The sequence below is a fragment of the Haliaeetus leucocephalus genome, unplaced genomic scaffold (genome assembly GCF_000737465.1).
Source record: "Haliaeetus leucocephalus isolate CR32 unplaced genomic scaffold, Haliaeetus_leucocephalus-4.0 Scaffold195, whole genome shotgun sequence".
In the NCBI taxonomy this organism is placed as follows: Eukaryota; Metazoa; Chordata; class Aves; order Accipitriformes; family Accipitridae; genus Haliaeetus; species Haliaeetus leucocephalus.
This window is the reverse complement of record NW_010972631.1, coordinates 12,839,442-12,864,784: the sequence shown is the minus strand read 5'-3', so window position 1 is coordinate 12,864,784 and position 25,343 is coordinate 12,839,442. Positions and strand designations below refer to the sequence as shown.

General features: G+C 40.6%; 1 protein-coding gene across 1 annotated transcript in view; it reads right to left on the bottom strand.

The window, feature by feature from the left end:
* The window catches only part of KHDRBS2 (KH domain containing, RNA binding, signal transduction associated 2), a 280,707-nt gene that overhangs the window by 102,532 nt on the left and 152,832 nt on the right, over positions 1-25,343 (bottom strand). Inside the window, exons 5-6 of the mRNA XM_010565833.1 lie at positions 16,090-16,217; positions 12,822-13,017 (exon numbers count right to left, since the gene is read on the bottom strand). Coding sequence (XP_010564135.1) covers positions 12,822-13,017; positions 16,090-16,217 — 324 coding nt within the window. The remainder of the gene's footprint in view (positions 1-12,821; positions 13,018-16,089; positions 16,218-25,343) is intronic.

Here is a 25,343-nt window from a genome sequence, read left to right as displayed (position 1 = left end):
TCAACTTTCATTAATTACTTCTGCTCTACAGAATGTTAAACTGTTTCTCAGACTGTATGCAGTGACCTGTTTGCTTATCCCCAAATATATAAATTCTGATCAAGTATGGATGAGTTGGCATTTTCCAAACAGAGTGGAAGCTTAGTTCTTCATAACAATCCCCTTCCTCCAACACAAACAACAAATTATGGTGTATACAGCTCGACTGAGGTCCTGAGGAAAGAAAGCAGATCCTTTAAAAGTCTTTTCTTTCAAAAGTGAATTTCATCTCAACAATGTCCTCATTCAGTCAGGGACTATCAAAACAGTATTGCCTCCTTGCCACACTGTAGTCTGCTCTCCTCCTAGGAAGGTGATAGACTCATCAAAGCAGATAGGTAGGAATTTTTTTTAAAAAGCTAGAGTAATTTTTTTCCCCATAAGTCTTCTACAAAATGAATGGCATGTAAAACAATAAGCTAAGTTATTTAGATTTTAAGTCCTGTTTTTGGAAGTAATTTAAGGACTTAGAAGCCTGCTTTGTTTGCAAAATTTGTGTGATTTAGTATGTTAAATTTCTGGATCCTGGATAAACAAAAGAACCATACTGGGATTAATGACATCCAGGATGGGTGTACTTTCTTGTATGATGTACAGGAAAACTTAGGTAACTAAGAATGGTACCAGAGAATGGTACCCACAGTGCTGTACCCTTTAGCTGTCCTCTCGGAAAGGGTGAAAACAGAGCTTTGCATAACCCTTGATCCTCTCCAAGATTTAGGTGCCATTGTTCAGGTTGCAGGAAGGCAAGTCCTGCTCTCAGCACTGAGACCTCTCTGGCGACGAGGTGTGCACCTTACCTCTGTAGTAATTCTGCAAGAGGTCAAGTCTTTCTTTTAAAAAGAAATCTAGAAGAGTACAGTAAAAGTAGTCCTTTTGTTCTTTTTTTATCCAGCATTTCATTCATCCAAGATGCAAGACACTGACTTTCAGTTTTTCCTCTGCCTGTAGGGATTTAAAGCTTCATTCCCGATGCTCCTGACGCAAGTGGATACCACAACCCTGGGCTGCAGCAGATTCTGCAGGAGGAAAACACTCTCACTCCCCTTCATATTGCACTGTGCATGGAAATAGAAATAGTACACATACTAACCACGGATTCTGCTGTACAGTTACTGACTACAGCTACAACTGATGCAGTAACCTCACTTGTAATTATACTCCACTACTACACACAATAAGACCACGCAAATACAAGACAAATCACTTGCATCAGATTTTTTGACCCTTAGAAAACAAACAATTGAAACGTGAGTGAAATGAATAAAACACAACGAAAATTACTGCTTTTTCCCTCTTGTTGCTCTGTGTAATGGTTAGCACGTATAAGCCACTTCTACTGCTTTTTCCAAAATGGCAACTTATAATAGGTACCTCAAGAGAAATAATTTAGAAGAGCTCTGAATCACTTTTTGGATTTATTTGTTTAGGGTGTTTGCATGAAGGGTGGCCTTGCAAGAAAGTGAAACGGCTGTTCAAGGAAAGTGAAAGATGACCAAAATATTGTGGCTTCTAATTTATTTGATAGCTGCACTCAGACTCAACAACTGTGTTTCAGTGATTCTCCGTGGTGGTTTTTTTTCTTTTCTTTTTCTCCTAGCTACAGTGTCCACATTTAAATTTGCTAAAATTTAACTTGCAGTGAAACACAGGTCCCTTCTGCATCTCCTCTACAGCCTGATTTACACACCCTTGACTCACTTTTATTTGTTTATAATCCTTTTTCTTTATTTGCATACCATCTAGTTAACTGATGCAGTTCTGCCAAAACACTAGAAAATCCCAATTTCCAAATTTTGGTTTCAGTTTAAAAGCATTTATTCTTTTATTATTATTAACAATGAAATAAAATTAAACAAACATGGTAAGCTTTTACATACCTGAGCAATTTTGGCAATAAAAGCAAACCAAGCCAAACCAAAACTGGTTCTGAAGCCATTTTTTGCAATGACATGCAAACAGGTAATAAAAATGGAATTATCTATTCTTAAAATGAGATTTGTTTTAAAAGAAACAAGCATACATTTTAACTCTGCATGTCAGTTAAATAGTACAGGCAGTGTTTGTCCAAAAAATAAAATGATTGATGGTAACTGGTTGGTAAAATGGAAAGAAATGTAGTTTGAATTTCAATGTCTTTTCTTTTAAATGTATTATTTTTTTCAGAAAACTCCCAGCTGCAGCATGTGTGAGGACTGGTATACACATGCAGTTTTGATAAAGACAAGTGCATGGGCTACATGGGATTGTAGAAATACAGTGTTGAGTAAAATGGTGCAGCATTTGACTTTGACAACTTATTTTTAAAATGCCCAAATGTGCACAGTTCAAATGTATACTTGCTTGCTTGTCGTGGTTTCAGCTGGGATAGAGTTAATTGTCTTCCTAGTAGCTGGTACAGTGCTGTGTTTTGAGTTCAGTATGAGAAGAATGTGGATAACACACTGATGTTTTCAGTTGTTGCTAAGAAGTCTTTAGTCTAAAGTCAAGGATTTTTCAGCTTCTCATGCCCAGCCAGAGGGAAGGCTGGAGGGGCACAAGAAGTTGGCACAGGACACAGCCAGGACAGCTGACCCAAACTGGCCAAAGGGGTATTCCATACCATGTGACGTCATGCCCAGTATAGAAACTGGGGGGACTGGGGGCGGGGGATTGCCGCTTGGGGACTAGCTGGGTGTCGATCGGCGGGTGGTGAGCAATTACGCTGCACATCATTTGTATATTCCAATCCTTTTCTTATTGCTGTTGTCATTTTATTCGTATTATCATTATCATTATTGGTTACTTCCTTTCTGTTCTATTAAACCGTTCTTATCTCAACCCACGAGTTTTACTTCTTTTCCTGATTCTCTCCCCCATCCCACGGGGTGAGGGGGGAGTGAGTGAGCAGCTGTGTGGTGCTTAGTTGCTGGCTGGGGCTAAACCACGACATTGTTTTACAGTTTAGTCCTCAGAAAGATTAATAAATAGTGTTAATAACTTGATTTTTTGAGAATTTTTTGAAAAAAAAAAAATCCTAAGAAAGGAAACTGGGAAAAGCTGTGTCACTCTAATACAGGGAAAGAGAAACTAAAATATTAAAGTACTACAGTACAGTAATTGAATTTATATATTGCCTCAAAATAAGACTCCCTTTTGGCATATCTGTTGTTTGGGTTTTTTTAACTTCAGCTTTCTGAAAATTTGAATGTCTGAAGGTGGAAGGGTGTACAGTAAGAGACAACAATCAGGGACTGGACCATCCAGATAAATGATAACAGGATATGGGGTTGCTAACCTTAAAGTTGCTGTGTCCCCATTCAGACTTACATAATTTGCATCTGATAGACATCTGGTGATCAAAAGAATTATTCAAAAGGATTAGTAGTATTTTCATTACAGAAACTCACTAATTGGCCCTGAAGAGTTGGTGGACAGTATGAACACCAAGGCTATAGCTAAGGCACCTTGTTAGGAACTGATATGTAACGTTATATACTCCACTTGGACAGACATACTGATTTTGAGAAATATTTAGATGTGGTTTTACTGTATTGCATAGGGTAGCAGGGGGGTACGTTTGCAAAAGTGTCTAATGTTTTCTTACGATACTAATATATAAGAAGTATTTACTTATCTAATTTCACTTAACAAACATTGCACTCTTTCTGATTTCAGATGTTGCACCATCAGAGTTTTCCACCGTACCAAGAGCTACAAAACAACAGCAGGTAGTCAAAGAGAGCTATTAGCTGTCTATGAGTAACAGGACTTGTAACGACTGTAGAAGCTATTAAAATGCAACCATAATTTCATCAGGAAAAAAACAGGTCTGTGTGGAGAAAGAACATTTTTCATCTCTAGTCTTCTACTTTATCGTCCCAGAGCCATTATACTGCATCTCCCTCTTCTAGTGATTGCTACACTCTGCCAGAGCCCTATAGATCAAACTCAAGGTACCGTGTTTCACAAGATCAATTTTCTCAACATTGCTGCAGTTTAAAGAGGTACACTAAGTCTGCACCCTTGATAAAATGTAACTGATCTCATTGTTTTAAAAATGAGCATATCTGAGAACAACATTGACCTATTTAACTGACAAAGAGGTATTCATATGAATTTCCCAGTCACTTTAATACCACCATTGCTAAAGAAGTTAAAGATGGAAAAAAACCCATGTACTTCATCCAGTCCATCTGGTTATACAAGTAAAACTATTCTTTTAAATATCTGCTAGTAACTTTTTCCTTTCTGTATTTATTTTCTATATTTACATTTTTTCCCCAAACTGTATTATTAAAAAAGAAAATATAAGCTTTAAATTTTATTTCTTCAATCCTTCAGATTGATTCCTTACACTGTTACTCATATTCATAGTTCTGCACAATATAAAGTCCTTATAAACAAATGTAATAGAAGACATGGGCCACATTCTTCTGTGCTGTGCTGTAGCTTCAGATAATGTAAAGTATGCATGTACCTCTATACTCAAGCAAAGACTTACTGGAAATGCTAAGGCAGCTGGAGAGTCACAATCCCCCTCCTTCCACAAGCGGGAGGTAACGGGACATGGGCGTCCTGCCCGCGGGGAAGCGAGTGCTGCGCGTGTCTGCGGGGGTCCTGCGTCCGAGGCACATCGCCAGCCAGCTCTGTCCAGGACAACGTACGCACAGGGTATATATCTGCATCGCTATGTGCATGAAAATCTCGGCTCATGTATATATATTTGAGCGTCCCTTAAATACCCAGAAAGAACAGGCATATTGCTGGACAGGTGCTTCTGCCCCCAAACACATGCGGTAATTCATCTAACACAACCCTTTTTCTTCCTCCGTAAGACTGAAATTCAGAGTTGCAAATGCACTGAACATAATGAGGGAAGAAAGATTATAGGCGTCTAAGACTACTTTTCAGACTTTTTATTGTACCAAATATAAATCCTCTTTTTCAATTATCCTGAGTAAGCATTAAGTGTATGGATGGAGGCAACTGGCTAAACGGCCCATCAGCCAGAGAACGAAACAGAACTGCGCTCTGTAATGTTTGTCTTTGATTGTAAGGGCGGTTGCTAAATATGTTTCTCTGCAGTTTCACGCAGAAGTATTTTTTGCAAGATGACAATGTCAGAAACGCACCAAAGACAAGAACATAGATGAACTCTGATGAAAGCTTCCTGCAACAGGAAGTATTTTTTAAATAAATGACCTTAAAATTCCGGTAAAACTAAAATACTGTTTTGGAACAATCCATACAGTTTTCAATTAATATAAAACGGTTCCTAAACTGTGCATTTTAGTATATTAATAAAGCTCATGTTTTAACTATAGTGAAAATTCCTAATAAATAAAGATAATACACAAAACAGAAGTACTCTGTTAGCTGTACGTGAAATCTATTGATATAAAGAGCACTCTGTTTGTCTATTATAATAGAAAGTCACTAATCCGAGTTTACCAAAAGGCTATACTGAAAAACACTCGAGTAAGACTGGTATGCTGGAGGCAAGGCTGGTGTGGTAACGTTAAGTTTCCATGGCATCTTATGACCCAGAGCCTGTCCTGAAACCAGAGCTCAAGGCTTCTGTAATTGCCTGGCACAGCTGAAGTCTCTGTGCTTACCAGTCTGCAAGAAATAGCACTGAGCTTTTCTCATTACCACTGAGTTTATGTGTGTCCGGCTCCCCGGGAACTCACCAGTCATGATGAACCTTCCAGTCCAAAGTTATTTAACTTTTTAGTACCTCTGTGGACTAAATTTGGATAAGAAACTTTGAGAAGTGGAAGAGGAAACCCAAGCCTTCCACCTGAGCTGAATTCACACAGCAACTGAACTCTCAACAACTCTAATTAAACTGGACTTGTCCCAAGTCTTTAACAGCCATTTTCTACGTTTGTATGCGTTTGTACAAAAAAGTAAGTTTATAACACACCTTTGCAACCTGTCATAAAAAGGATAACGTGGGTGGAGATACAGTCACATGATAACATTTAGCCAGCAAATGCCTATAGAGTTCTTTTGTACCAACCAAAGCTGTTCTCCATCAGATAAGTAGCCAAGTGACAAGTTGTGACAGATCCAAGTGACAGTAGACAAGTATTTTTGGGAACAGGCTCCTGAACAATCACACTGTTTAATGATCAAACGGTGCACTGCATGATGCAGAGAAATTCTGTCTCTATGGAGGATACTCCATATATTTTTTATGTAGGATCTTATGAATATAACCGCATACACTATGAATATTTAAGGACCATATGAAGGCTGGATGATCAGTTGAGAGATGCCCTTCACTTAGATCTCTATATAGCAAATATAAATATTTATTAGGTTGTAGTTGTATTAACATCATGTATAATACTAAAACATGTACAGCTGCATCAGCATTTTCTTTTATACTCTGTCTAGCATAGAAAATAATTTTGAACTGAAAACTTGATAACTAATGTCAAGGAGAGAATTATTTTTGCCAAGCAGCGAGAGCATGAAGAGGACGACAGAGGAGCTTATCCTCCACAAAAGATTTCTGCAGCATTTTTAAGAACATGTTAGAGTTTTATGTATTTTATGAGCAAAGTTTAGTGCATTGAATAACTATGATTATTACAATCAAATCAAAACAAATCAAGAAAATGATACAATAAAGTCTGCTTTAGAGCACACTGCCAATTTGTGAGAAATTCATGGCAATGATGAGTGTGAAAGCAGTATTCACATTTATTGATGCACTGCTCTCAGGACATTTCCTTTGGTTTCATGAGGCGAGCCTTATTTATTCAGAATATCATCTGTAAGAATAAGACCCAAACTACAGTTTGCACAGGTAAGCAAAAAAACTCTAGAACTGCAGGGTCCCAGACACTGAAGGTTTAATGCTGACTGTGGTTTTTGCTCTTAGAGAAACATGAAAAAGTTGCCACTACTTTAATTCTATATTTATGTTGCTGGATTTTTTCACAATAAATACATTTATACTACTGATGCACCAAAGTCTCGAAAGTTTGAATAACTAACAGAAAAATCCACTCTACCTTCATAAGACCATCATTCACAGTATCCTTCTAAAGCTCAACAGTCTTTCAGATAATATAAACATTATCCTGGTTATCGCTATTATAGTAAAAATAAAATTTGATTTTTCAAGTCACAGCAGATGTAAGTTGAATATAGCTTAGTTCTTTTTCTAAGTGCCTTGGGCATGAATAGGTAATCGATCATATTTAATCAATATGTTGTTCAGCCATGCAGATTCCCATGTCTATAATTCTAGCTTTACTCAAATGCTCTTTAGTCTCAGTACATTCTTCACTGATTTTTTTTTAATCCAAAAGAGGCACAGAAATAAATAAGTGGTACATCTTAAAACTTGGAAATACCAATTTAGAAAAAAAAATGAAAATAATCCCCTTTGACTATCATTATATCCAGTATATTTCACTATTTTAATGTTTGGAACAAGTCATCTTAGTTGTCTGGGCCTCACTCTCACTGAGAATATCCTACCAGGATTGTAGGAATGGACTTCAGAAGGAGCAGAATCAAGTACCAATTGCTCACTTTAACACATTCATTAAAGCACTAACACAGGCACAACCACACCATGAAGAGGAAGTGCAGGTCTTTATACATGGGTCCCATTTACATTCAGAAGTGGCAGACAGAATGGATTTAAAAGCCCTACGAGTTCCAGTTTAAAATATTAAACAAAGCCTCCGCAACCACAGTTTTGGGGCTCGCAGTCACATGTAATTGTTGATTTTTCTCTTTAAAATGTTAAAGTGTGACAAAATGCCTGTTGTTGTCAGTCTTTTCCTTGTCTAGGTTGGCACTGAATAAACATGAGCATAGTTGCTTCAGTTTGTTTGAAAACTATTGAAAAATGTAAATAACCATTGAGCTTAGAATAAACAGTTGAACGTGGCATTTGCTTTCATTTTATATAGCTTGAAATGAGGAGAAGAACAGCATGACATTAAAAGCACAATCTATCTTATTGTGTGGTTCTTTTTCAGTGACTTTCTAAAAGAACTGCTCTTCACTTATTCCAGAAGATAACAAGAAGCTGCATTTGGCTGGTTTGATCAGTGAAATGAGAGGTGGAAAAGAATATTTGCATTTAAAATTGCTCTTCAGTCTGGCCGTCCTAGACAGAGGAGCTGTACCAGCTTCACAGTGTCTCGACAGACTGGCCCATTTCTTGCAAACAAATTATACATTTCTTTGTAAATACAAGAAGCTCATCTAAGTATTCATATTAAGATGAGTGGCTTTCTGTGCGAAAGTCCCCTTTCTTATCCAGAAGTAAAAATGGAAGTGCAAGTAAATTATAAAAGCAAAGTGTATTTTAATGCCAAATTTATTCTGTTTTGGTAATTCTTTGCATCTGGGGTAAGGGAACAAGTGCTAAGTCACTTCTAGACTCACATTAGACCTCTTAGCAAGGCTCACCACAGCTTTTAAAAAATGTGAAGAAAAATATCACTCCACAGCTCATAACTAGCTTCTGATTCAGAAGGCAAAAATACAGCTCCAGAGCCAAATGCCTTCCAAAACAGGATCTGAAAGCAACGGTACTGTTGGCTTATATTTGGGTTAAGCACCCTTCAAATATTTAGCTTTAATCTTGAGTGAAAAAATCTGGATGCTCAGATTAAAATACATTATGCTGAACATTGCTCTATTGCCTCAGTAGGATGTTCCTTCCACTGGAAGATCTACTCAAGCACTTCTCACTCTTCATTTCTGTATAAATCATGAACCTCAATCAGTCGTGTCTATCGCCTCTTTCATAAGTTGCCAACAAGACCTTAGCCTTTAAAATTGCTTATTCTTGTTGAGAAAAGACTCCAGAAGTCTCCCCTCAATCTGTAAAGACGATACCAGTGTTAATTTTCCTTCCTGTATTTTGAGTAGCTGATAAAAGCAGGAGTCCAACTAAACAAATTTTAACCTTTGTAATGAAAAAATGGCACAAAATCAATCTTACTATCGTCCTCGTCAATAAAGGCGATGATGCAGGACTGAAACAATACTTGAACTCATTTTCGTTTACCATCTCCTATCTTGCTGCACTGATATAGAAACACTGTAAGATTTGTAGATGGGACATCAGCTGCCTAACAGACAAAACTAATACCTCAGACCACAACTGCGCAAGAGGTAAGTTTAAAAGAGGTAATTAAAATGCAATTCCAGTACCGTTTTCTCTACTCAAAACATCTCTGCCTATTGCAATGTAGAATATGAAGCTAATTTACAAAATTCGTTTGATAAATCCCAAACAGCCATCTTGTCATTAGTTCTAACTGAGGAGCCTGCTGGCATTGCCGCTCTCCCTCCCATCCCCTGCATGCTCTTCGGCATCCTGGGACTACCAACGTGGCTCAGGGGTAAATCAGTGCTTCTGAAAAGTTCTGGACTAAGTCATTGCTGCCAGCTGGTCACGGCATGTACTGCTACACATGGAAAGAAGCATTAAGCAATAATTCAAATGAATTTGTGTACTGCATTTGTGGAAGGAGTAGGAGTATGGTCCATAATGCATTTAATGGGGAACTACACTGTGTGGTTTTCAGTAAAAAAACCCACAACACAACCTGAGGTCCAGAAGGCTGTTTTTTAATGAAGTTTTCAATTCAGCAGCTAGGGTCATCTTCAGGATGGCAGTGTTTGTGGACTAGAGGCATAAAACTGTATCTCAGAGACTAATGACAAAGGGCTAAGTTCAGCTTTGTGAAAGAAGCTTCTTCTGAAGAAAGTTCACAATGACCAGGTCAAGCCTCTGCTCTGAACTGCACTCTGGGGGACCTCTCCTTCAGCAGAAGAGGAACACGTACAGATTGGTCACCCTGAACTAAGGTTAGTCACTTGGAACAGCACTTTTATTCACCAGGCTGCCAACCCAGGACCAGCTCTCTAACCCCAGAAGCTGCACAGCAGCTCTTAGTTAAGCTGTCCATCCAAATTCACACACACTGAGCTGTTTTTAAAGTGAGGAAGGTTCACACAGTAAGTATTTCTTTCTTTTTGCACCTATCTCCTATTGTCTGTACCTCCTCTTCCTGTGGGTAGTCTTCTGAAGTTCCTCTGAGATACTATCTATGCTGCACCCAATAAAAGTTATATATCTGTTTCAAAAGCAAGTAAAGAAAAAGGCGTGAGGTGTGTCACTCCCCCTTCCCTCCCTAGCCCTCTTCTTTTCTGAAAGCTGTTCCAAATTATTTTCCCTTTGGTTGGGCATGACATTCAAAATGTTGAATGTGAATATATTCTCCACAACGACAAGACTTCACTTTTCTTGCGAAACCTTTAGACATTTGCTTTTATGGACTCTCACAAAAGCCAACAGGAAACCTCAAAATAGTTAGATATTGGATCATGACAAAGGAGTGATCCAAACTTTTAAATGCTTATCCAAACCGATTTGAAGAGTTAGATGTTTCAAGGTCAAACAGTCAATACCATCTCTGATTAGTAGTGCTGATCAAATATCTAAAGATTTTTTTTTCAGAAAATGCTCTTGAAACATTTAAAAAAAAAATCCGCTGCAGCCATTCTATTCTATTTCTTGAGTTCACTTTCAGCTCAGCATTCAAATGACTATATTCTGTTAGAGCAAAGAAAAATCAAAAATATGGATACTCACAATCAATGACATTGCATTCATCTGCACAACTAATCAAACCAATGGTGCTTGCATATACTAGGCAGAAACTGGAGTGAAATACCATAGTCAAAAATGAAAAACATAAACACATAAAGAAATTGTAATATGCTTGTGGGTTGCCTACAAGCAGAAAATGAGACAAAGTAAATTGGATTAATTATTCATTATAAATTAGTTTTTCATCTCTGGGATTCAGTGTGAAAGAACAATTACACATGACATTTGTTGCTGGTCAACAAATGGATCCACTTGCTTTTAGTATCCAGTCAGATATTTGAGGTAGTGGTTTATTTGGAAAGAAAAACTGTGTTGATTATTTCCTGCAAAATTAAAAATATTTTCCCCTAAAATATCATTTACAAATTCATACATAGATACATGACTGAACTTTTCCTTGTACCTGCACACCAACAGAGTTTTAATTATCTCAGCCCGTAAGATACCAAGATGATTTAGACTGCACTTACAAGTCTTTGCAAAATGGCAAGAGATTTTCCTGGCAAACTGGTGGATGACAGCCAGTCAGGAGAAGCCCATACATTCCCAGCTGTGGAATATAGATGTTGAAAGGACATAGGACATGGAAGGATCTCCAAAACATCTGAATTTGTCCTATAAGGCAATACGTTTCTTGCCTACTAGAAACACACACACAGTTATTTGTTTTTATTGGAGTAATCTATTACAAACTAAAATGACTCCTTCAGTTATGTGTATATTTTGTGCTCATGAGAAAGTAAGCATTTCAAAGCAATGGGGAACTGGCTGAATGTTTTCCTAACCTTGATAATCCAGCTGCCTCAACTTCTCCTCCTGCTTTGCATATATTTACTATCCAGAAAAAGCGTAAGTGTTCCCTAAAAACTGTTTAATACCCTAGGACATTTACCAGTATTATAGAGGAGGGGGAAAAAAAAAAAAAGAGGAAAAGATTTACTTAATTTATAGTCTTAATCTTACATTACAAGGGTTCTGTTTTGAAATTTGTCACTCATGGATTAGGAAAAGATGCAGTTCTGCACAGACAGGATGGTCCCATACATTTTGATACTAACAGATAATATACTATCTATCAAGGAAGGGTATACTTTCTAAATTCCTTTTTTAGCAGGGCTTTTATCTCATTTAAAGATGGAAACTGTGTTGAGGTAAATAATAACAGAGGGTGACTTTCCTCCCCTCCTTTTTTGCAGCTGTTGTTCAGTTGTGACTCTTGGCATGAACAGAATGCGCATCCCTGATTTGAAGTGGCCACGATCTAATCTTGACTCCACAAATACAGACAGTTGCGTAAAGCTTTACCGACAAGGATTAATTTCTGTTTCAATTTCCTTTCTTCTGTTCTAGGAAGACTATTAATTGAATAAAACTGCATCTTCTCAATTATAGTGTATCTTCTCCATGGTTCTCCTCGTGATAGGATTATGGAATGGATGGGATGTTCATCTTACCCTTGGATTTGCCACAGCTGGAAAAAGTCAGACATCATACCTGATGGTACTTTCTTCTCTAGTTGGGTATCTGTTGTTATGGTGATAATTCCAGGAGGGAACATTAATGAGGATGACTTGAAAGCTTTGATGTTTACAGCACAATTATTTTTAACACCTCACAAGAAAAGGTGACAGTTAGTACTGCTCCTTGCTAAATATGCATCCTCGTATCAGCTTTCATGAACACCAGTGAATTTCTCTTTGCTATGTATCTGTAACACAACGTCGAATACAAATATACGTATATATATATTTGTATGTAATAAAAAGGATGCAGAAGAACAAACCAACCCTGTTTTCTCACAAAGGATATACTCTGTTATTCCTGAGAACTTGCCTGTGGTGGTGAGTGACTTCCAGTTGTGACATAATCTTTCGCATGCCTGTGCCGCTCTCTCGTGACACCCTGAGAGCTACCCAGCACGCCCCTCCGGCATCCGAAAGGAAGCTCCCAACGATTCTACGAACCCGCGCCGCCCAAGCCGCGGGTCCGCAGACACGCCGTATTGCCCAGACCGCAGTTCGGCGGCAGCAGGTAAGTGGCGGAGGCCGGGCTGTTACTGGCCCGGAGTCTTCCAACTGGGAGGCGCCCGGCGCTCACCGCAGAGCTGGGCGCCCGTACGCGACGGATGCGCGCGGTTACTTACGTAGTCTTCATAGGCCTCGTGGGCGGGTGGCGGGGGCGGTCTGTAGCCCGGGACAGCCGGGGCACCCCTTGCTCGAGGGCTGGGAACACCTCTCGCCACTGGTGGGACGGGGAGGGCTCCTCGGGTCACCGGCGCTCCTCTGGGCGCTTGGGCACCTCGTCCGGGCGGGGGCGGAGGGATGGCACCGCCGCGGCCCCTGCGGGGAGCAAAAAGGAACAATCATGTCGGCGTGCACGGCGAGGGAGGACGCAAGCGCCGCCCCCTTCTGAAGGCTCTTACGTTTTTACCGCTACTTAAAGTACCGCGTGACGTTGGGGCGGTTGCAATGCCAAGCGCCTTTGGGCGATGGCTCAGGCAGGACGCCTGTTATGGAAAGGCATTATTTTTAAGCCATCCCGTGCCTTTTACACCTGACCCTCTTGTTGCTTGTGCTAATGAAATTCCAGGTCATTGTAATTCATGGAGTTGCAGAGTTACTCCAAAGTAGTTCTAGAGGAAGAAGAAAGAGAGGAACTTCTTCCGTTGCTCTCCAGCTATTTTACAAGAGCCATCGGCACTCTCATTCTGCTGGTTATTGGTAGGTGGGAGAAACTGACTGGCGGAAGATGATGCACGACGGCAGAAACTTGCAAGGCAAAGTAGCCCGGGAGTATAAAAGGAGAGTGAGATCTTTTCTTCCCATCTAATTTAGTTCAGCACAAGGGAAGGGTAGCATGGGATTCTGCTTTCCCCCACTGTGCAGAGAGAACAGTGCGTATGGACAAGCATAGAGCGGTTCAGCATCCTCCTGTTTATTTATGCTATATCCACCTTGCTGTACTAATTGGTAAGTCAGAAGAAGCTGTTACTGGTTAAAAAGAGGTTCTTGTAACTATGCCACATGACAAATTAGAAGGGGGATATATCAGGGAAGCAATCTGTGGGTTTTGTTTCAGAGCAGTATGCTCCGGAGTGTGCTGCCCTTTCTGAAGACTGCGAGTGCCGGGTATAGCCATGAGTGACACCCTGGTCCAGAGCTGTGAATGGAAGTCAGGTCTCCCGCAGCAGTGTGAGCAGTGGCTCATTCCCTGCTGAGACAACCAAACCCACAGCACTAGCTTGTGGTGTTCACTACTTTACTACAAGTTTCAGTAGCCAATTTTAGAATCACAGAACGGTTTGGATTACAAGGGACCTTCAGTGATCCTCTGGTCCAAACCCCACTATGGGCAGGAACACCTCCTGCTAGACCAGGTTGCTCAAAGCCCCCTCCAACCTGGCCTTGAACACTGCCACGGATGGGGCAGCCACAACCTCTCTGGGCAACCTGTTCCAGTGTCTCATCACCCTCATTGAAAACAATTTCTTCCCGATGTCCAAACTCAACCTACCCTCTTTCAGTTTTAAACCACTGGCCCTTGTCCTGGTACTACAGTCCCTACTAAAAAGTCTGTCCCCATCTTTTTTCTAGGCCCCCTTCAGGTACTGGCAGGCTGCTATAAGGTCTCCCTGGAGCCTTCTCTTCTCCAGGCTGAACAACCCCAACTCTCTCAGCCTGTCTTCACAGGAGAGGTGCTCCAGCCCCCTGATCTTCTTCGTGTCCCTCCTCTGGACCCGCCCCAACAGGTCCACGTCCTCCTTATGCTGAGGACCCCAGATCTGGACGCAGAACTGCAGGTGGGGTCTCACCAGAGCGGAGCAGAGGGGCAGAATCCCCTCCCTCGACCTGCTGGTCACACCGCTTTTGATGCAGCCCACGACACAGTCGGCTTTCTGGGCTGTGAGCGCACACTGCCAGCTGATGTCCAGCTTTTCATCCACTGGTACCCCCGATTCCTTCTCCTCAGGGCTATTCTCAATCCCTTCATCCCCCAGCCTGTATTGATACTGATGGTTGCCCTGACCCATGTGCAGGACCTTGCACTTGGCCTTGTTGAACCTCCTGAGGTTGACATGGGCCCACTTCTCAAGCCTGTCAAGATTCCTCTGGATGGCATCCTTTCCCTCAAGCATATCAACTGCATCACCATAAATATAATTATGCTCTTAGCATAAATTATTAGCATAAATATTTAGCTTAAAATACTTCAGTTGCATTTTTTTTTTAATATTCTCCTGGGATTTCTGACTGGAAAATAGGGAAAGCATACAATATCCTATATCTATGCAACTGATCCAATCAGGTGGGTATTTTGCAGGAACTGGGGGCCAGCGCTCCAGTGATTATGCTTTGAACCTAATTTAAAAGCTGTCAGTCTGTTGCAGTGATGTTCTGAACATCGTTATGAAGTCAAGCCCTTCAGAGATCTTTGGTGTAAGGAAGACTGGTTTCTGAACCCAAAAAGACTTTGAGTAGAAGATGGTCATGAATGCCAAGTGTAAAAAATCCTATGTATGAGCATCATACTACTAATAAAAAATTGCATTCAAGAAGAATTGAGGGAAAACATGATAGACGCCTTCAGGCAAAAAAAAAAAAAGGTCATAGGCAAGATCAGCCAGTTCAATTACCATAGAACAGCTCCTCTGTCAGCATAAAATAAGGTACCTCCATATCCTATTTCCTCCAAAATAAAAGTGGATTTCTTAGGACCCATCCTGAAATGATCTCTGTGGATGCCTAGAAGTAGCTAGGTAACTTAGATGCCTAAGGCAACAAATTTCTTAAGGGTTCACAGTGAAAACTGAGTCTGAGTGTATTAAGATTATACACTGGCCTTTTGAACAAGCAGAGCTATGTTACCTATATATGAAAAAATACTTTGAAGAATTCAGGAAACTTTTATACACCAATATTTTTAGATTATGCCAATCAAATTCATATAAAACTGATAACACATACAAAAAATAATATATAATGCAATATATATTTTATAGCTATAACATGCATACAAAAAAAAGTAATTTTTGGCAAATAAAGTTCCATTCCAGACTATGTAGCCTTCTCTGACTATACTATTTTATTGACCAATGATTTTATGCTACTGACCATGCCAGTTCTGTGCCAGCATAACAGTATTCTTTCCTAGAAATATCCTTTCACTGGCTTCAAAATCTGCTCTGATTTGTTGCTTGATACTCATATACCACCCACTGTAGCCTGTGAACTGTAGATCAGAGAACCTGGCACAACACAGACCACACAAGTTACTGGAAGAAAAACATTTTGTTTTCCTGACAATGATGTCGATGTGACTTTCTTTTTTTTTTTTTTATAAAAAAACTTTGTTTGGTTTACCGTTGTTTACACTTTCTAAAGCTATTAGCATAGTAGCTCAGGTTACCCCACCTTGAAGGAGCTGTAGGTGGGACACGGATCCCTCTTCCTCGAATGCCCCGTCCACGTGCGGAATCTTCAGAACCGTTCAAATACGACAGTTCTCTCAGCTGCTCCTGGCGAATTTCATCATTATAATCCTGAAATGCAAAAGGTGAAACTTGCTGAAACTTTGTGTTTTGGCTGAGCTGCCAAACCACCCAAACCAGGAATTACACGTGTGGTATTTGGGTGAATTGCTCTGCATTATAACCTCTATGCTGAAAAACCACACAGTGGGAGTGGACAACTACCTATAATACATGGGCAGACAAATTTATATGGGTAGTTAAGGTGGCCATAAAGAACATGTACACATAAAATAAAACACACGAGGCACAGGAGGCATAAACACAAAGCAGACACCAAGAACATATCTGTACACAAGATGCAAATGGATTTCCATATACAAAAGGTACCAATCTCAAACAACTTGAAATTAGATAAAAAAATGCATTTTATAAATATTTTGTATTTTTTTGGCAGACATCCCTGGCTACCTTTATGCACTTAAAATACAAATTTCACCTTACCTTGCACCTTAGCATGCAAAATTTACACTAGAGTCATTTGACTGGACGATTCAATCCAATACCAATTAGCACCACTGAATGTAGCCTTCAGTTGTTCTGTATATCCACTAAACAACTTCTGAAATGAGTTCTCTCTTTAGGACTCATAAGTAATAAGGCTATGTTTACTATATAAAACTGTTAAATGATATAAAATAGGCCCATTCTAAGACTGCAGCGTATCAACTCGAGCGCTGCAAGCTTCTGCTGGCTCAGTAAACAGAACATCGGATGAATTTCCTTTTCTTACTGATCCAAAATACATAACATTGGGCAATTTTTACTCATTTTGCAACCTTTGTCTCAGTCAGAAGTTCTTTTTTCTTTAGCTTCCTTCCTTTTGCATTCAGCTCTTTGCCTGCTGATCACAGCAATAAGAGCCCACTGCAGTAGTCGGCTCGCTGGCAGCAAACTGTGCGACAGGTAATTAGTGCTTCAAACCAGAAAGGATTATTGAATTTCAGCCCTTCAGTCTTCCCATCCTTCCACGGGCCACGGCTGCTGACTGTCACACAAGGGTCTGAAAATGCCCCCGTGCCCGCTGCTCCTCGCTGGGTGCCTGTCCAGGACGCCTTACACGTGACGCCTCTTTTTAGCCGAGCTAACGACCAAGGGGACAGCGAGACAGAACCGGGGCCTTGCGTGTTCCTTCTCCTTCCCGAGGAGGTCCGGGAAAGCTGTCTGAAGATATGATGCTGGTCCTGTTGGGTGCTACAGGAGTGTAGGCCTGGTCACGATTTCCCTTCTAAATTTCTAGGGAGTGCAGCTGGAGTAAAATCTATTAATGAAATTCAGAACCCCATTTATACAATATAGTGCGTGCTATTTGCAGCAGAATCGTAACTAAAAACAAGTCCCTAATTTGCTAATAAACCAGATAATGGCTTTCAGTTCACACCAATCCTCAAATCTTTTTGCACATTTTTCTATCATTCTGACATTAATGGTAATAAGCCAAAAACATTTTCCTAAATCAATGTGCTCTGTAAAACACAAAGGGAAAAACAGAGATAGAATCAATGAGGTCACATTTACAGCAATTGCTGAACAGGTACCAGCTACAGTGCCTTGCTTAGTTTTATCTGTTATTCGCACTGGTTTTACAAGGATCAGGACTTCAAACGTGCTGCTTGAGTTTACCCTTCGGATTCCACACCAGTGCTCGGACTGAACTTCATTAATAATGCAAGTAAATTTTGTAAGGGAAAGATGGGGGGGGGAGGGGGGGCGGCGAGAGAAAAGACCTGCAAGGGACAGAAATTGGAACTTTCTCTGTTGCTGCTTTCATCTCTCTCCTTTAGAACATTGCCGTATAAATGAATTATACCAGAAACTGTCTCAAAGCTGCTATTCCTTCCTCAGATACACATATCACTTAAAATCTCAGTATTGATGAAACAGAAAATCCAAACTAAACTTACAATGTACAGCAAGATCTGCAAATCTGCACCATTCTGCTATGCAATGCCCTTAGTTTTTTCTACAGGTTATTTACTGCATGTCCAGTTAAGAAATATGTACAATGTCTTTTGACATGGCAAGGTAAAGACAACAAAGTACACAGAAGACTGTAATTAAGATGCTGGGACAGGTATCCTGAAAGAGAAAGATTTCAATAAAAAATTGTAGCTCTATATAGATCATTTATCTTATGTGCCCTTTAAAAAGCATAATAAAGATCATAATTTCTAAACCTGAAATATGAAATTTTCAACAGATATGTTTACTTCAACTCTTTCATTAAACAGAAACACTGAATTAATCTTTCATAACTGCTGCATGAGTCTAGCTAGAGACAGAGTATCCTGCTGAATATTTAATTGTAGCTGAGTTCAGAGCCTAGCACGTGAGCAAAATTATGCTGCTGATGTTTCATATATATCTAGTCCCAAGAGAGAGTACAAGATGTTGCAAGACATACCTGTACTGAAGAAAGTATAATGAAGCAGCTACACACCGCAGTAGTATATTGGGTTTCAGAAAAAAAGCACCGCTCCTCCTATTAAAATAAGCTCATGCAGAATGTTCTGTATTTCTTAGCTTTTTTTATAGGGCTCTAATAGTCTTACAGCTATTCTTACAGCTGATAATCTCCAATAATCTATATGTTTTGCTCTTGTTTATATCCTTAAAGACTTTATTGCCTATAAGCAGCTTTTCCATTTACTGATGATACTAAGGGTGCCATCTACTCATATCATGGTCGTCAATGTTTGCAAACAACCACTGTAGGTGAGCTAACCACCCATGCCCATGACTATTCACCTAAACATGCACCTTGACTTCAGAAATACCAAGGATTTACAACCTTAGCAAAGTCAGCAGCACCGAGGGCCACCATAAATCGTAATGTTTATGTAAGTGCCTAAAACCCAAATTACATATTTACATAAAACATTCAGTATCCTGCAGTACATGAACACATTTGCCCCAAATTACCAAAATTATGTTTATTAATGAGGGTTGGAAATGATTAATGAGGTCGGTTGCCTCGACTGCTTAGGAACAAAGCCCGACCGATGGCAGCTCACCCAGGGGCCCTCCTGGCAGCGCTGGCAGAGAGGTGAGGCAAAGATGGGAAAGCACATAATCTGCGAGAGAACTCAATAAGCCATTTTGGTAAAAGATAGCAAAGTATGACGCAAGCTGCAAAACCTGATCTGAATTAACAAGAACACATAGTGACAAGGGAGGAGAGTTAATAAAGAAATCAAAGGGTAAGGCATAGACAGAGGCAATGGATTTTGGGAATATATATCTATCATTAGCATAACAAAGGCTCCTAGAAGTCAAGGATAAATCAATCCCTTAACGACTGTGATCTCCTGTCCTGATGTGCTTTGCACGTTTAAGTTCCTTCCATGTGTATGGATGATTTGCACTATTAATAAATATCATTACTCTTATCTGTGACAGCAGAATTTCATTCTAACTCCATAGTTAAGGGAAGAGTAATTTAGGTTAAACGCAAACTACCTTAAGAATGCAGAGTTATGGAAGTCAAACCTAAAATGATAATCACAATTCTTCACACTGACAATTTTGAAGTATGAATAGGGCTCACTTGGTGCCTTATACAGATGACATTTTATAGCATACACATACTCCTTACACAGTTAAGCTAGCCATGTATCATGCAAAGAGCTGACTATCCTCCACATAGCGTTACTACTACTAGGACAGATTTACAGGCATCTTAACTCTACAGACAAACTACATATTAACACCTTGTATTTAAGTCATCAAATTCCTTGATTTTAGCTGAGTGAAAAAGTAGTCACAAAAATAAATGCTTTTCTTGTGGTTATTTTCTCTGTAATTCTTAGAGTGCTTCCCAAAGGTCCCGAGGCATCAATAACTCAAATGTACAGCTGGCCTATGCAGAGGTCCTATGGTCCTGGAAATAGCCTGCACTGCCTGAACTGCGAAACACTCCTTTTCTCTCAGGCACCTAATATTCCCTGAAGCTTTGCGTTGCCAACAGAAGCACCATATTCAGAGACATACACATGCCCCATCCTGCGATCCTCTCTTCCCATGCTCAGGTAGCAGAAAGGACACAGGAGATGGATTTGGACTCCTGTGGCACTTCTGCATCCTGCCCAGCTCCCAGCATCAGTAAAAGAGCTCCAGGGCTCCGTGTATTTGCACAGATTCATTGAAGCTAGAGTACCTCCCCTAAATCTTGATGTTGCTGCTTTGGGGCTATTTTCAGGCAGCTTAAATTCAAATTAGCCTAAAATTTCCATTGAGTACATGCTTCAGAAGACCCATAGCCAGCCAATAGGGCACAGAAGTCCCAGTGAACTTTAGGTGGAGGTAGATGATGTGAATATGCCCCTTTTTTTGTTTCTTAGATGCATACTAATTTCGGACACTAAAAGAGACATCGTCTTCATGTTCCCTTGTGTGTATGGGGAAGCACTAAGCCTGTGAAAATAACTGGTGGTGAGGACCTCCCTGGAGTTGCTGTTTCTTTGTGTTCATTGTGGCCTCACGAGAGTGAGCTGCGCTACGATTCAGCTTCAAAGCATGGTGAGAACCACTCATCTGGACTCATGGGGTCAGGATCTGCAGTTTATTATACTGATGAGGCGAAGAACCCAGGAATTCCTACTTTCTAGCTGAGTGCTTTAATATCAGACTGTTACAAAAAAGAATAGCAGCACTGGCTGCTCAGTACCAGAAGAGCTTGGTGAACTAAATCCTGAGTCGATAGAGATACTTGGCATTTCCTGTTATTTCTTTATATTCTAAGATCCTGTTCTAAGACTGCAATGCATTCAAAATGTAAATGTATGGGACTTTTCCCTGCACATACCCAAAGCCTCTCTCTATCAGTGTCTACTTAGACAATTGTGCCGGGCAGGTTGGATAGCCCTCTCCATCACCTAAAATTTGGGTGAGACAGTGCCTCGGCTGGGCATGCAAATTAGGTGGATGCAACTGCATCCTCAAACTTCATTCTTTGTCTCTCTAACACAAATACAAAGTTCACCGCAAAGCATGAGATTAATCTGTAGCTGAGACCATGCTCAACCAAGCAATTCCTACAAAGTTTACCAGAACCGTGGGAGCTGGCTCTAGCCCACCCTATGTGGGTGTCTGACGGGTATGGCTTATGTTCTCAACAGTCGACAGAGGAGCTCAACACTGACAGCTGCTTTGATATCCCCAGATAAGACCCATGCTCCCTGAACCCATGTTTTAATGTATATGCATGGTTTCCTGGTTACCTACAGTCAACCTACATCTGTTAAGATGGCTTTTTGCCCATTCACAGATTGGGCTGATTATTTCACTACAGCATAGGTGCCAGGTGATGATAGGTTTAGATGGACAGCCTGCAGTGCACCACAAGTGACTATGCTTCTGCCAGAAGCCCTCCTCCGTGACTCCAATATTGCATTAGCAACACATGCCTCTCTGCATTTGCCCATATATATTGGCACTTACGTAAGGCCGTTTTGTGTGCATGCAGTTCTCTGGCAGCCAGTAACCCCAATAAATACATAAAAATATAAATATAATCCATCTGAGCTCAAGGAAGAAATGATTTTCTCTAAGCAATCAGCAACTTAGCCAGATCCATAGCCATAAACATTATGCCCTTTCACTTGCCACATATGCAAAAAATTGCTGTCTTCACCTGCTTATAGTCTGTCTGAAAAATAAACCTTAATTGTGTGGGTCACCCTTAGAGATTGAAACACATAAAATAGACCATACATTTCTCTCAGTAGCAGTCTGAATGTGTTGCAGCCAATATGAGTTTCAGCTTATAAATGCCTATGGGCAGAATGCAAGCAGACATAAGCTGGAGCCACGTACACTTGCCTTTGAGGTTAGTTGACAGCTGGGGGATTTGTCAGCTTGCCACAGAGAGCACTAACCCAAGCGTGGATGTCATTTTTCTCTTTGAGCATGCACAATTAAATCTGCCTGGCATCATCAGCATGGGGCACCGCACTCTACAAGCAGCGTGGAAGGGAGGGGGGATGCCTTGCTCCTCGGCATCTGAAGAGAAGCTGCCAATCCCAGAGTGTAAATTGTGCATAGGCAACCACTATGAAACTTTGACCCAGATGTTTTAGTCTTTGCTAGAACAGAGCAAAATAAGCCTCATCTAATTGTATAATCAATTTTTTTTTCATACTAATGAAAGCTTTCAACAGAAGATTATTCCAGTTTACATGGAAATGCTGTTAGCCACACAAATAACCACACTGAAGATGGGTGCACGACGTCTGAAAAGCTTGCAGAAACCTGTATTAAATTTCAGTCATTTGCCCCAACTTTTTCCACCCCTCTTGCTTACAGGCCCGCAGACAAATGGATACTATGGTCTGTAATTCATTCAAATGACAGCTATGATGCCACAGAAGTCAGTTAGCTGACAGCTCCCTATCCCTGAATTTAATTCCGAGTGAATCCTGGCTGCCAGAGACTTGTGCTTATTTACAGCTGTCACTTGAACAGGATATATAAAGGAATTGGTAATAGGAACAGAGGGCACACAGCAGGCTGCAGGAAGGGTGGTATAGCCACCTACTCCTAAAGAAATCGTTATGGATTCGCACTGGATGTTTACACTGGCTCCTAGGAAGGAAGGGATGTGATATGGCTGGCCTTCCTCCGGGAAAACCTAGTTGCTTCAAAGGAGGCAGGAAGAGGAGTAGGACTGCCACTGCTCTTCCCCACTGCTTTTGGAGCTCCACTACTAATGAGATCACTAACTGCTCTTAAGGCTGGAGTAACTGTCTACTATAGTAGACATTAAAGCCAATGAAAGTAACAAGCTATACATAGTACCTATGCATCTTTTTTTTTCCCCAGCTATGCCAGGTGGGACCTGTATTGCCTCCTGCTAACCCCCTGCTGTAGGTTTGCAGCCCTCTTGTCAAGGATAACAGGGATAGCGAGAGCAGCCAGCAAAATTCAGACACGTTTACTCTTGTTTAGTGTGCCCGTCTCATCCAGCCCAGCTCCAGCTACGCTCTCGGTCCCACGTGGCACAGTAAACAAAAGATGCTGCTCGACCTGAGGAGACTGAGAAGAGCAATGAAGGATGAGAAGTCTGGGCAAGAAAATATCTCACTACAGGTTTGTTGAGTGCCCTTTCTTCCATGGCTTCTGAATCATTTTAGAACTTTTAAAAATCCCATTAGGTGATAATCCATACAAGCTGATTGCACACAGTACATTGGGACTGAACTTGATACATGACACAGGAATTAGTTTTTAAAGGAACATGAGTATTGTTGTGACTTACTGCAATATAGGGCTAAGATAACATGAGCTGTCCTTGGAGTAAGGACTGTCTTGGCAAGCACTAAGTCTATTACAAATGCAGAGCAGAAATGCTCTTAATAACGCTACTAACATATACTGAGATCTATTAATAACCGTGGTCTGATTCCAAGTCAGGAGACAGGTAGAGAATATTTTAAATTCAGTCACCACAGACCCAGCTGTAATGTCCTGGAAGCTGGAGCTGGCAGAAGGGTGATTCATGACAGCAGCACTGTGTCTCAACAGAGGAGCTGTGGGGATGGAAGCACGGCCTGGGTGCTCTGTCCTCCGTTCTCCCAGAAGAAGGATTTCTCCAGACTAACTCAGGTTCTGGTCTAGATCCTGCATGTGGATCCCTTTGGGAACCCTGAATCTCTCTTTGATCATCCAGTTTAGCCACAGCATGTGTCTAGGTAGGTTTTTGTAATACACGAGACCACCGGTATCGCTGATACGCTGACGGGAGCAGCATCGTCTCCTCTCCTGATGGCACTGCCCCAGGACCAGCACCAGCAGCATCGCTGCCTGGCACAGCGGCTTGGCAAAGAAGAAACTGCAGCACAGACTGGTGCAAACCTGGACTGACAGTGAGAAAAAGGATGAAGCCTTTCCTTCCTTTGTCAGTTGTAGCAGCAGGCATGGAAACTCCTTGCAGAAACCTCAGGCCGCCATCAGGGCTTGGCTTTGGAGAGGCAGCGGTGCCTCGGCATTCGCCCTCGTCAGAGGTCGAGGCAGGAAACACAGTGTCTGTAGTGCTCCTACTTGCACTCCTCCTGCACCGAAATCTGGCTAACCCAAACTAAACAGCACAGCACATCCTCCCCAGAGCCCAGACTTTCTTGCATTCTAAGGAAAAAAACCAGAACAAAACATGCTGGGAAGATGGTCTGTAATAGCACCGTAAAAATACAAGAGCAATTTTCACTGCTGGGATCAAAGATATTTTAAATCTGCTTGGTTCGAACTGCTATAATCTAAATTAGCTTCAGTACTGAGAGATTTATGGACAGCCAGCGTAATGATACAGAGGACAATCACAAACAGGTATGCGAGGAGTCCCCCTCTCCCCATGAAATTCAATAAGTGTGAGGAAAAGACAGTGAAAAGATGCTGCTATTGAATCTCAGGGTCACCGTCTGAACTGCCACAGAAACTATAAATAGTAAAATGATTTAGACTCAACTTTTTCAAGTTTAAGCCAAACTTCAAGTGAGAAAGAGTGTAAATATAGAAATAAATAAACAAAAAAATGTTGAAAGGAAAGGGAAGAAACCTATCAAATATGAAAAGTTGAAATCATGCCATTGGAAAAACAAAATAAATGGCAAGCTCAATGAATTAGCAACAAGTATTTTCTCAAGTATGTAAGTTTAAAAAAGCTGATTTCATAATTCCATTAGGCAAGTATGCATCAGGTATAAGATGTTGTAGGTTTTATCTTTGCAGAATAAGATTTGAGACAAAAGGAGAGATAATTAAGGAAGTGACAAGCAGTAACAGGAGGTACAAAATCATTTACGAAGAGAAGTGTAGACCATGTACCAAGTGCAGATATACTCATTCCCAAGTGTCTCTCCACTCTTTTTAAAGTACATAGTGTATGAAAGATTAGGAATGAAATGTATAAAACTGAGCAAGTGCTGTAATTAATGCAGGCAGATATAAGTGAAAATGTTGTCAGAGTTTCAAGCTCAACAATTTAATATATAACATGATATAAATGTTACCAGTTCTATATTTGTTATTATTTAATTTTAATTTTAATGTATCTTATTTAGTTATTGCATAAACCCTTGTAAATAAGATTATCCACCAGGAGGTATGGCATTGGTATTTACAATGTCTCCTTTTCTGCTCTGCAGC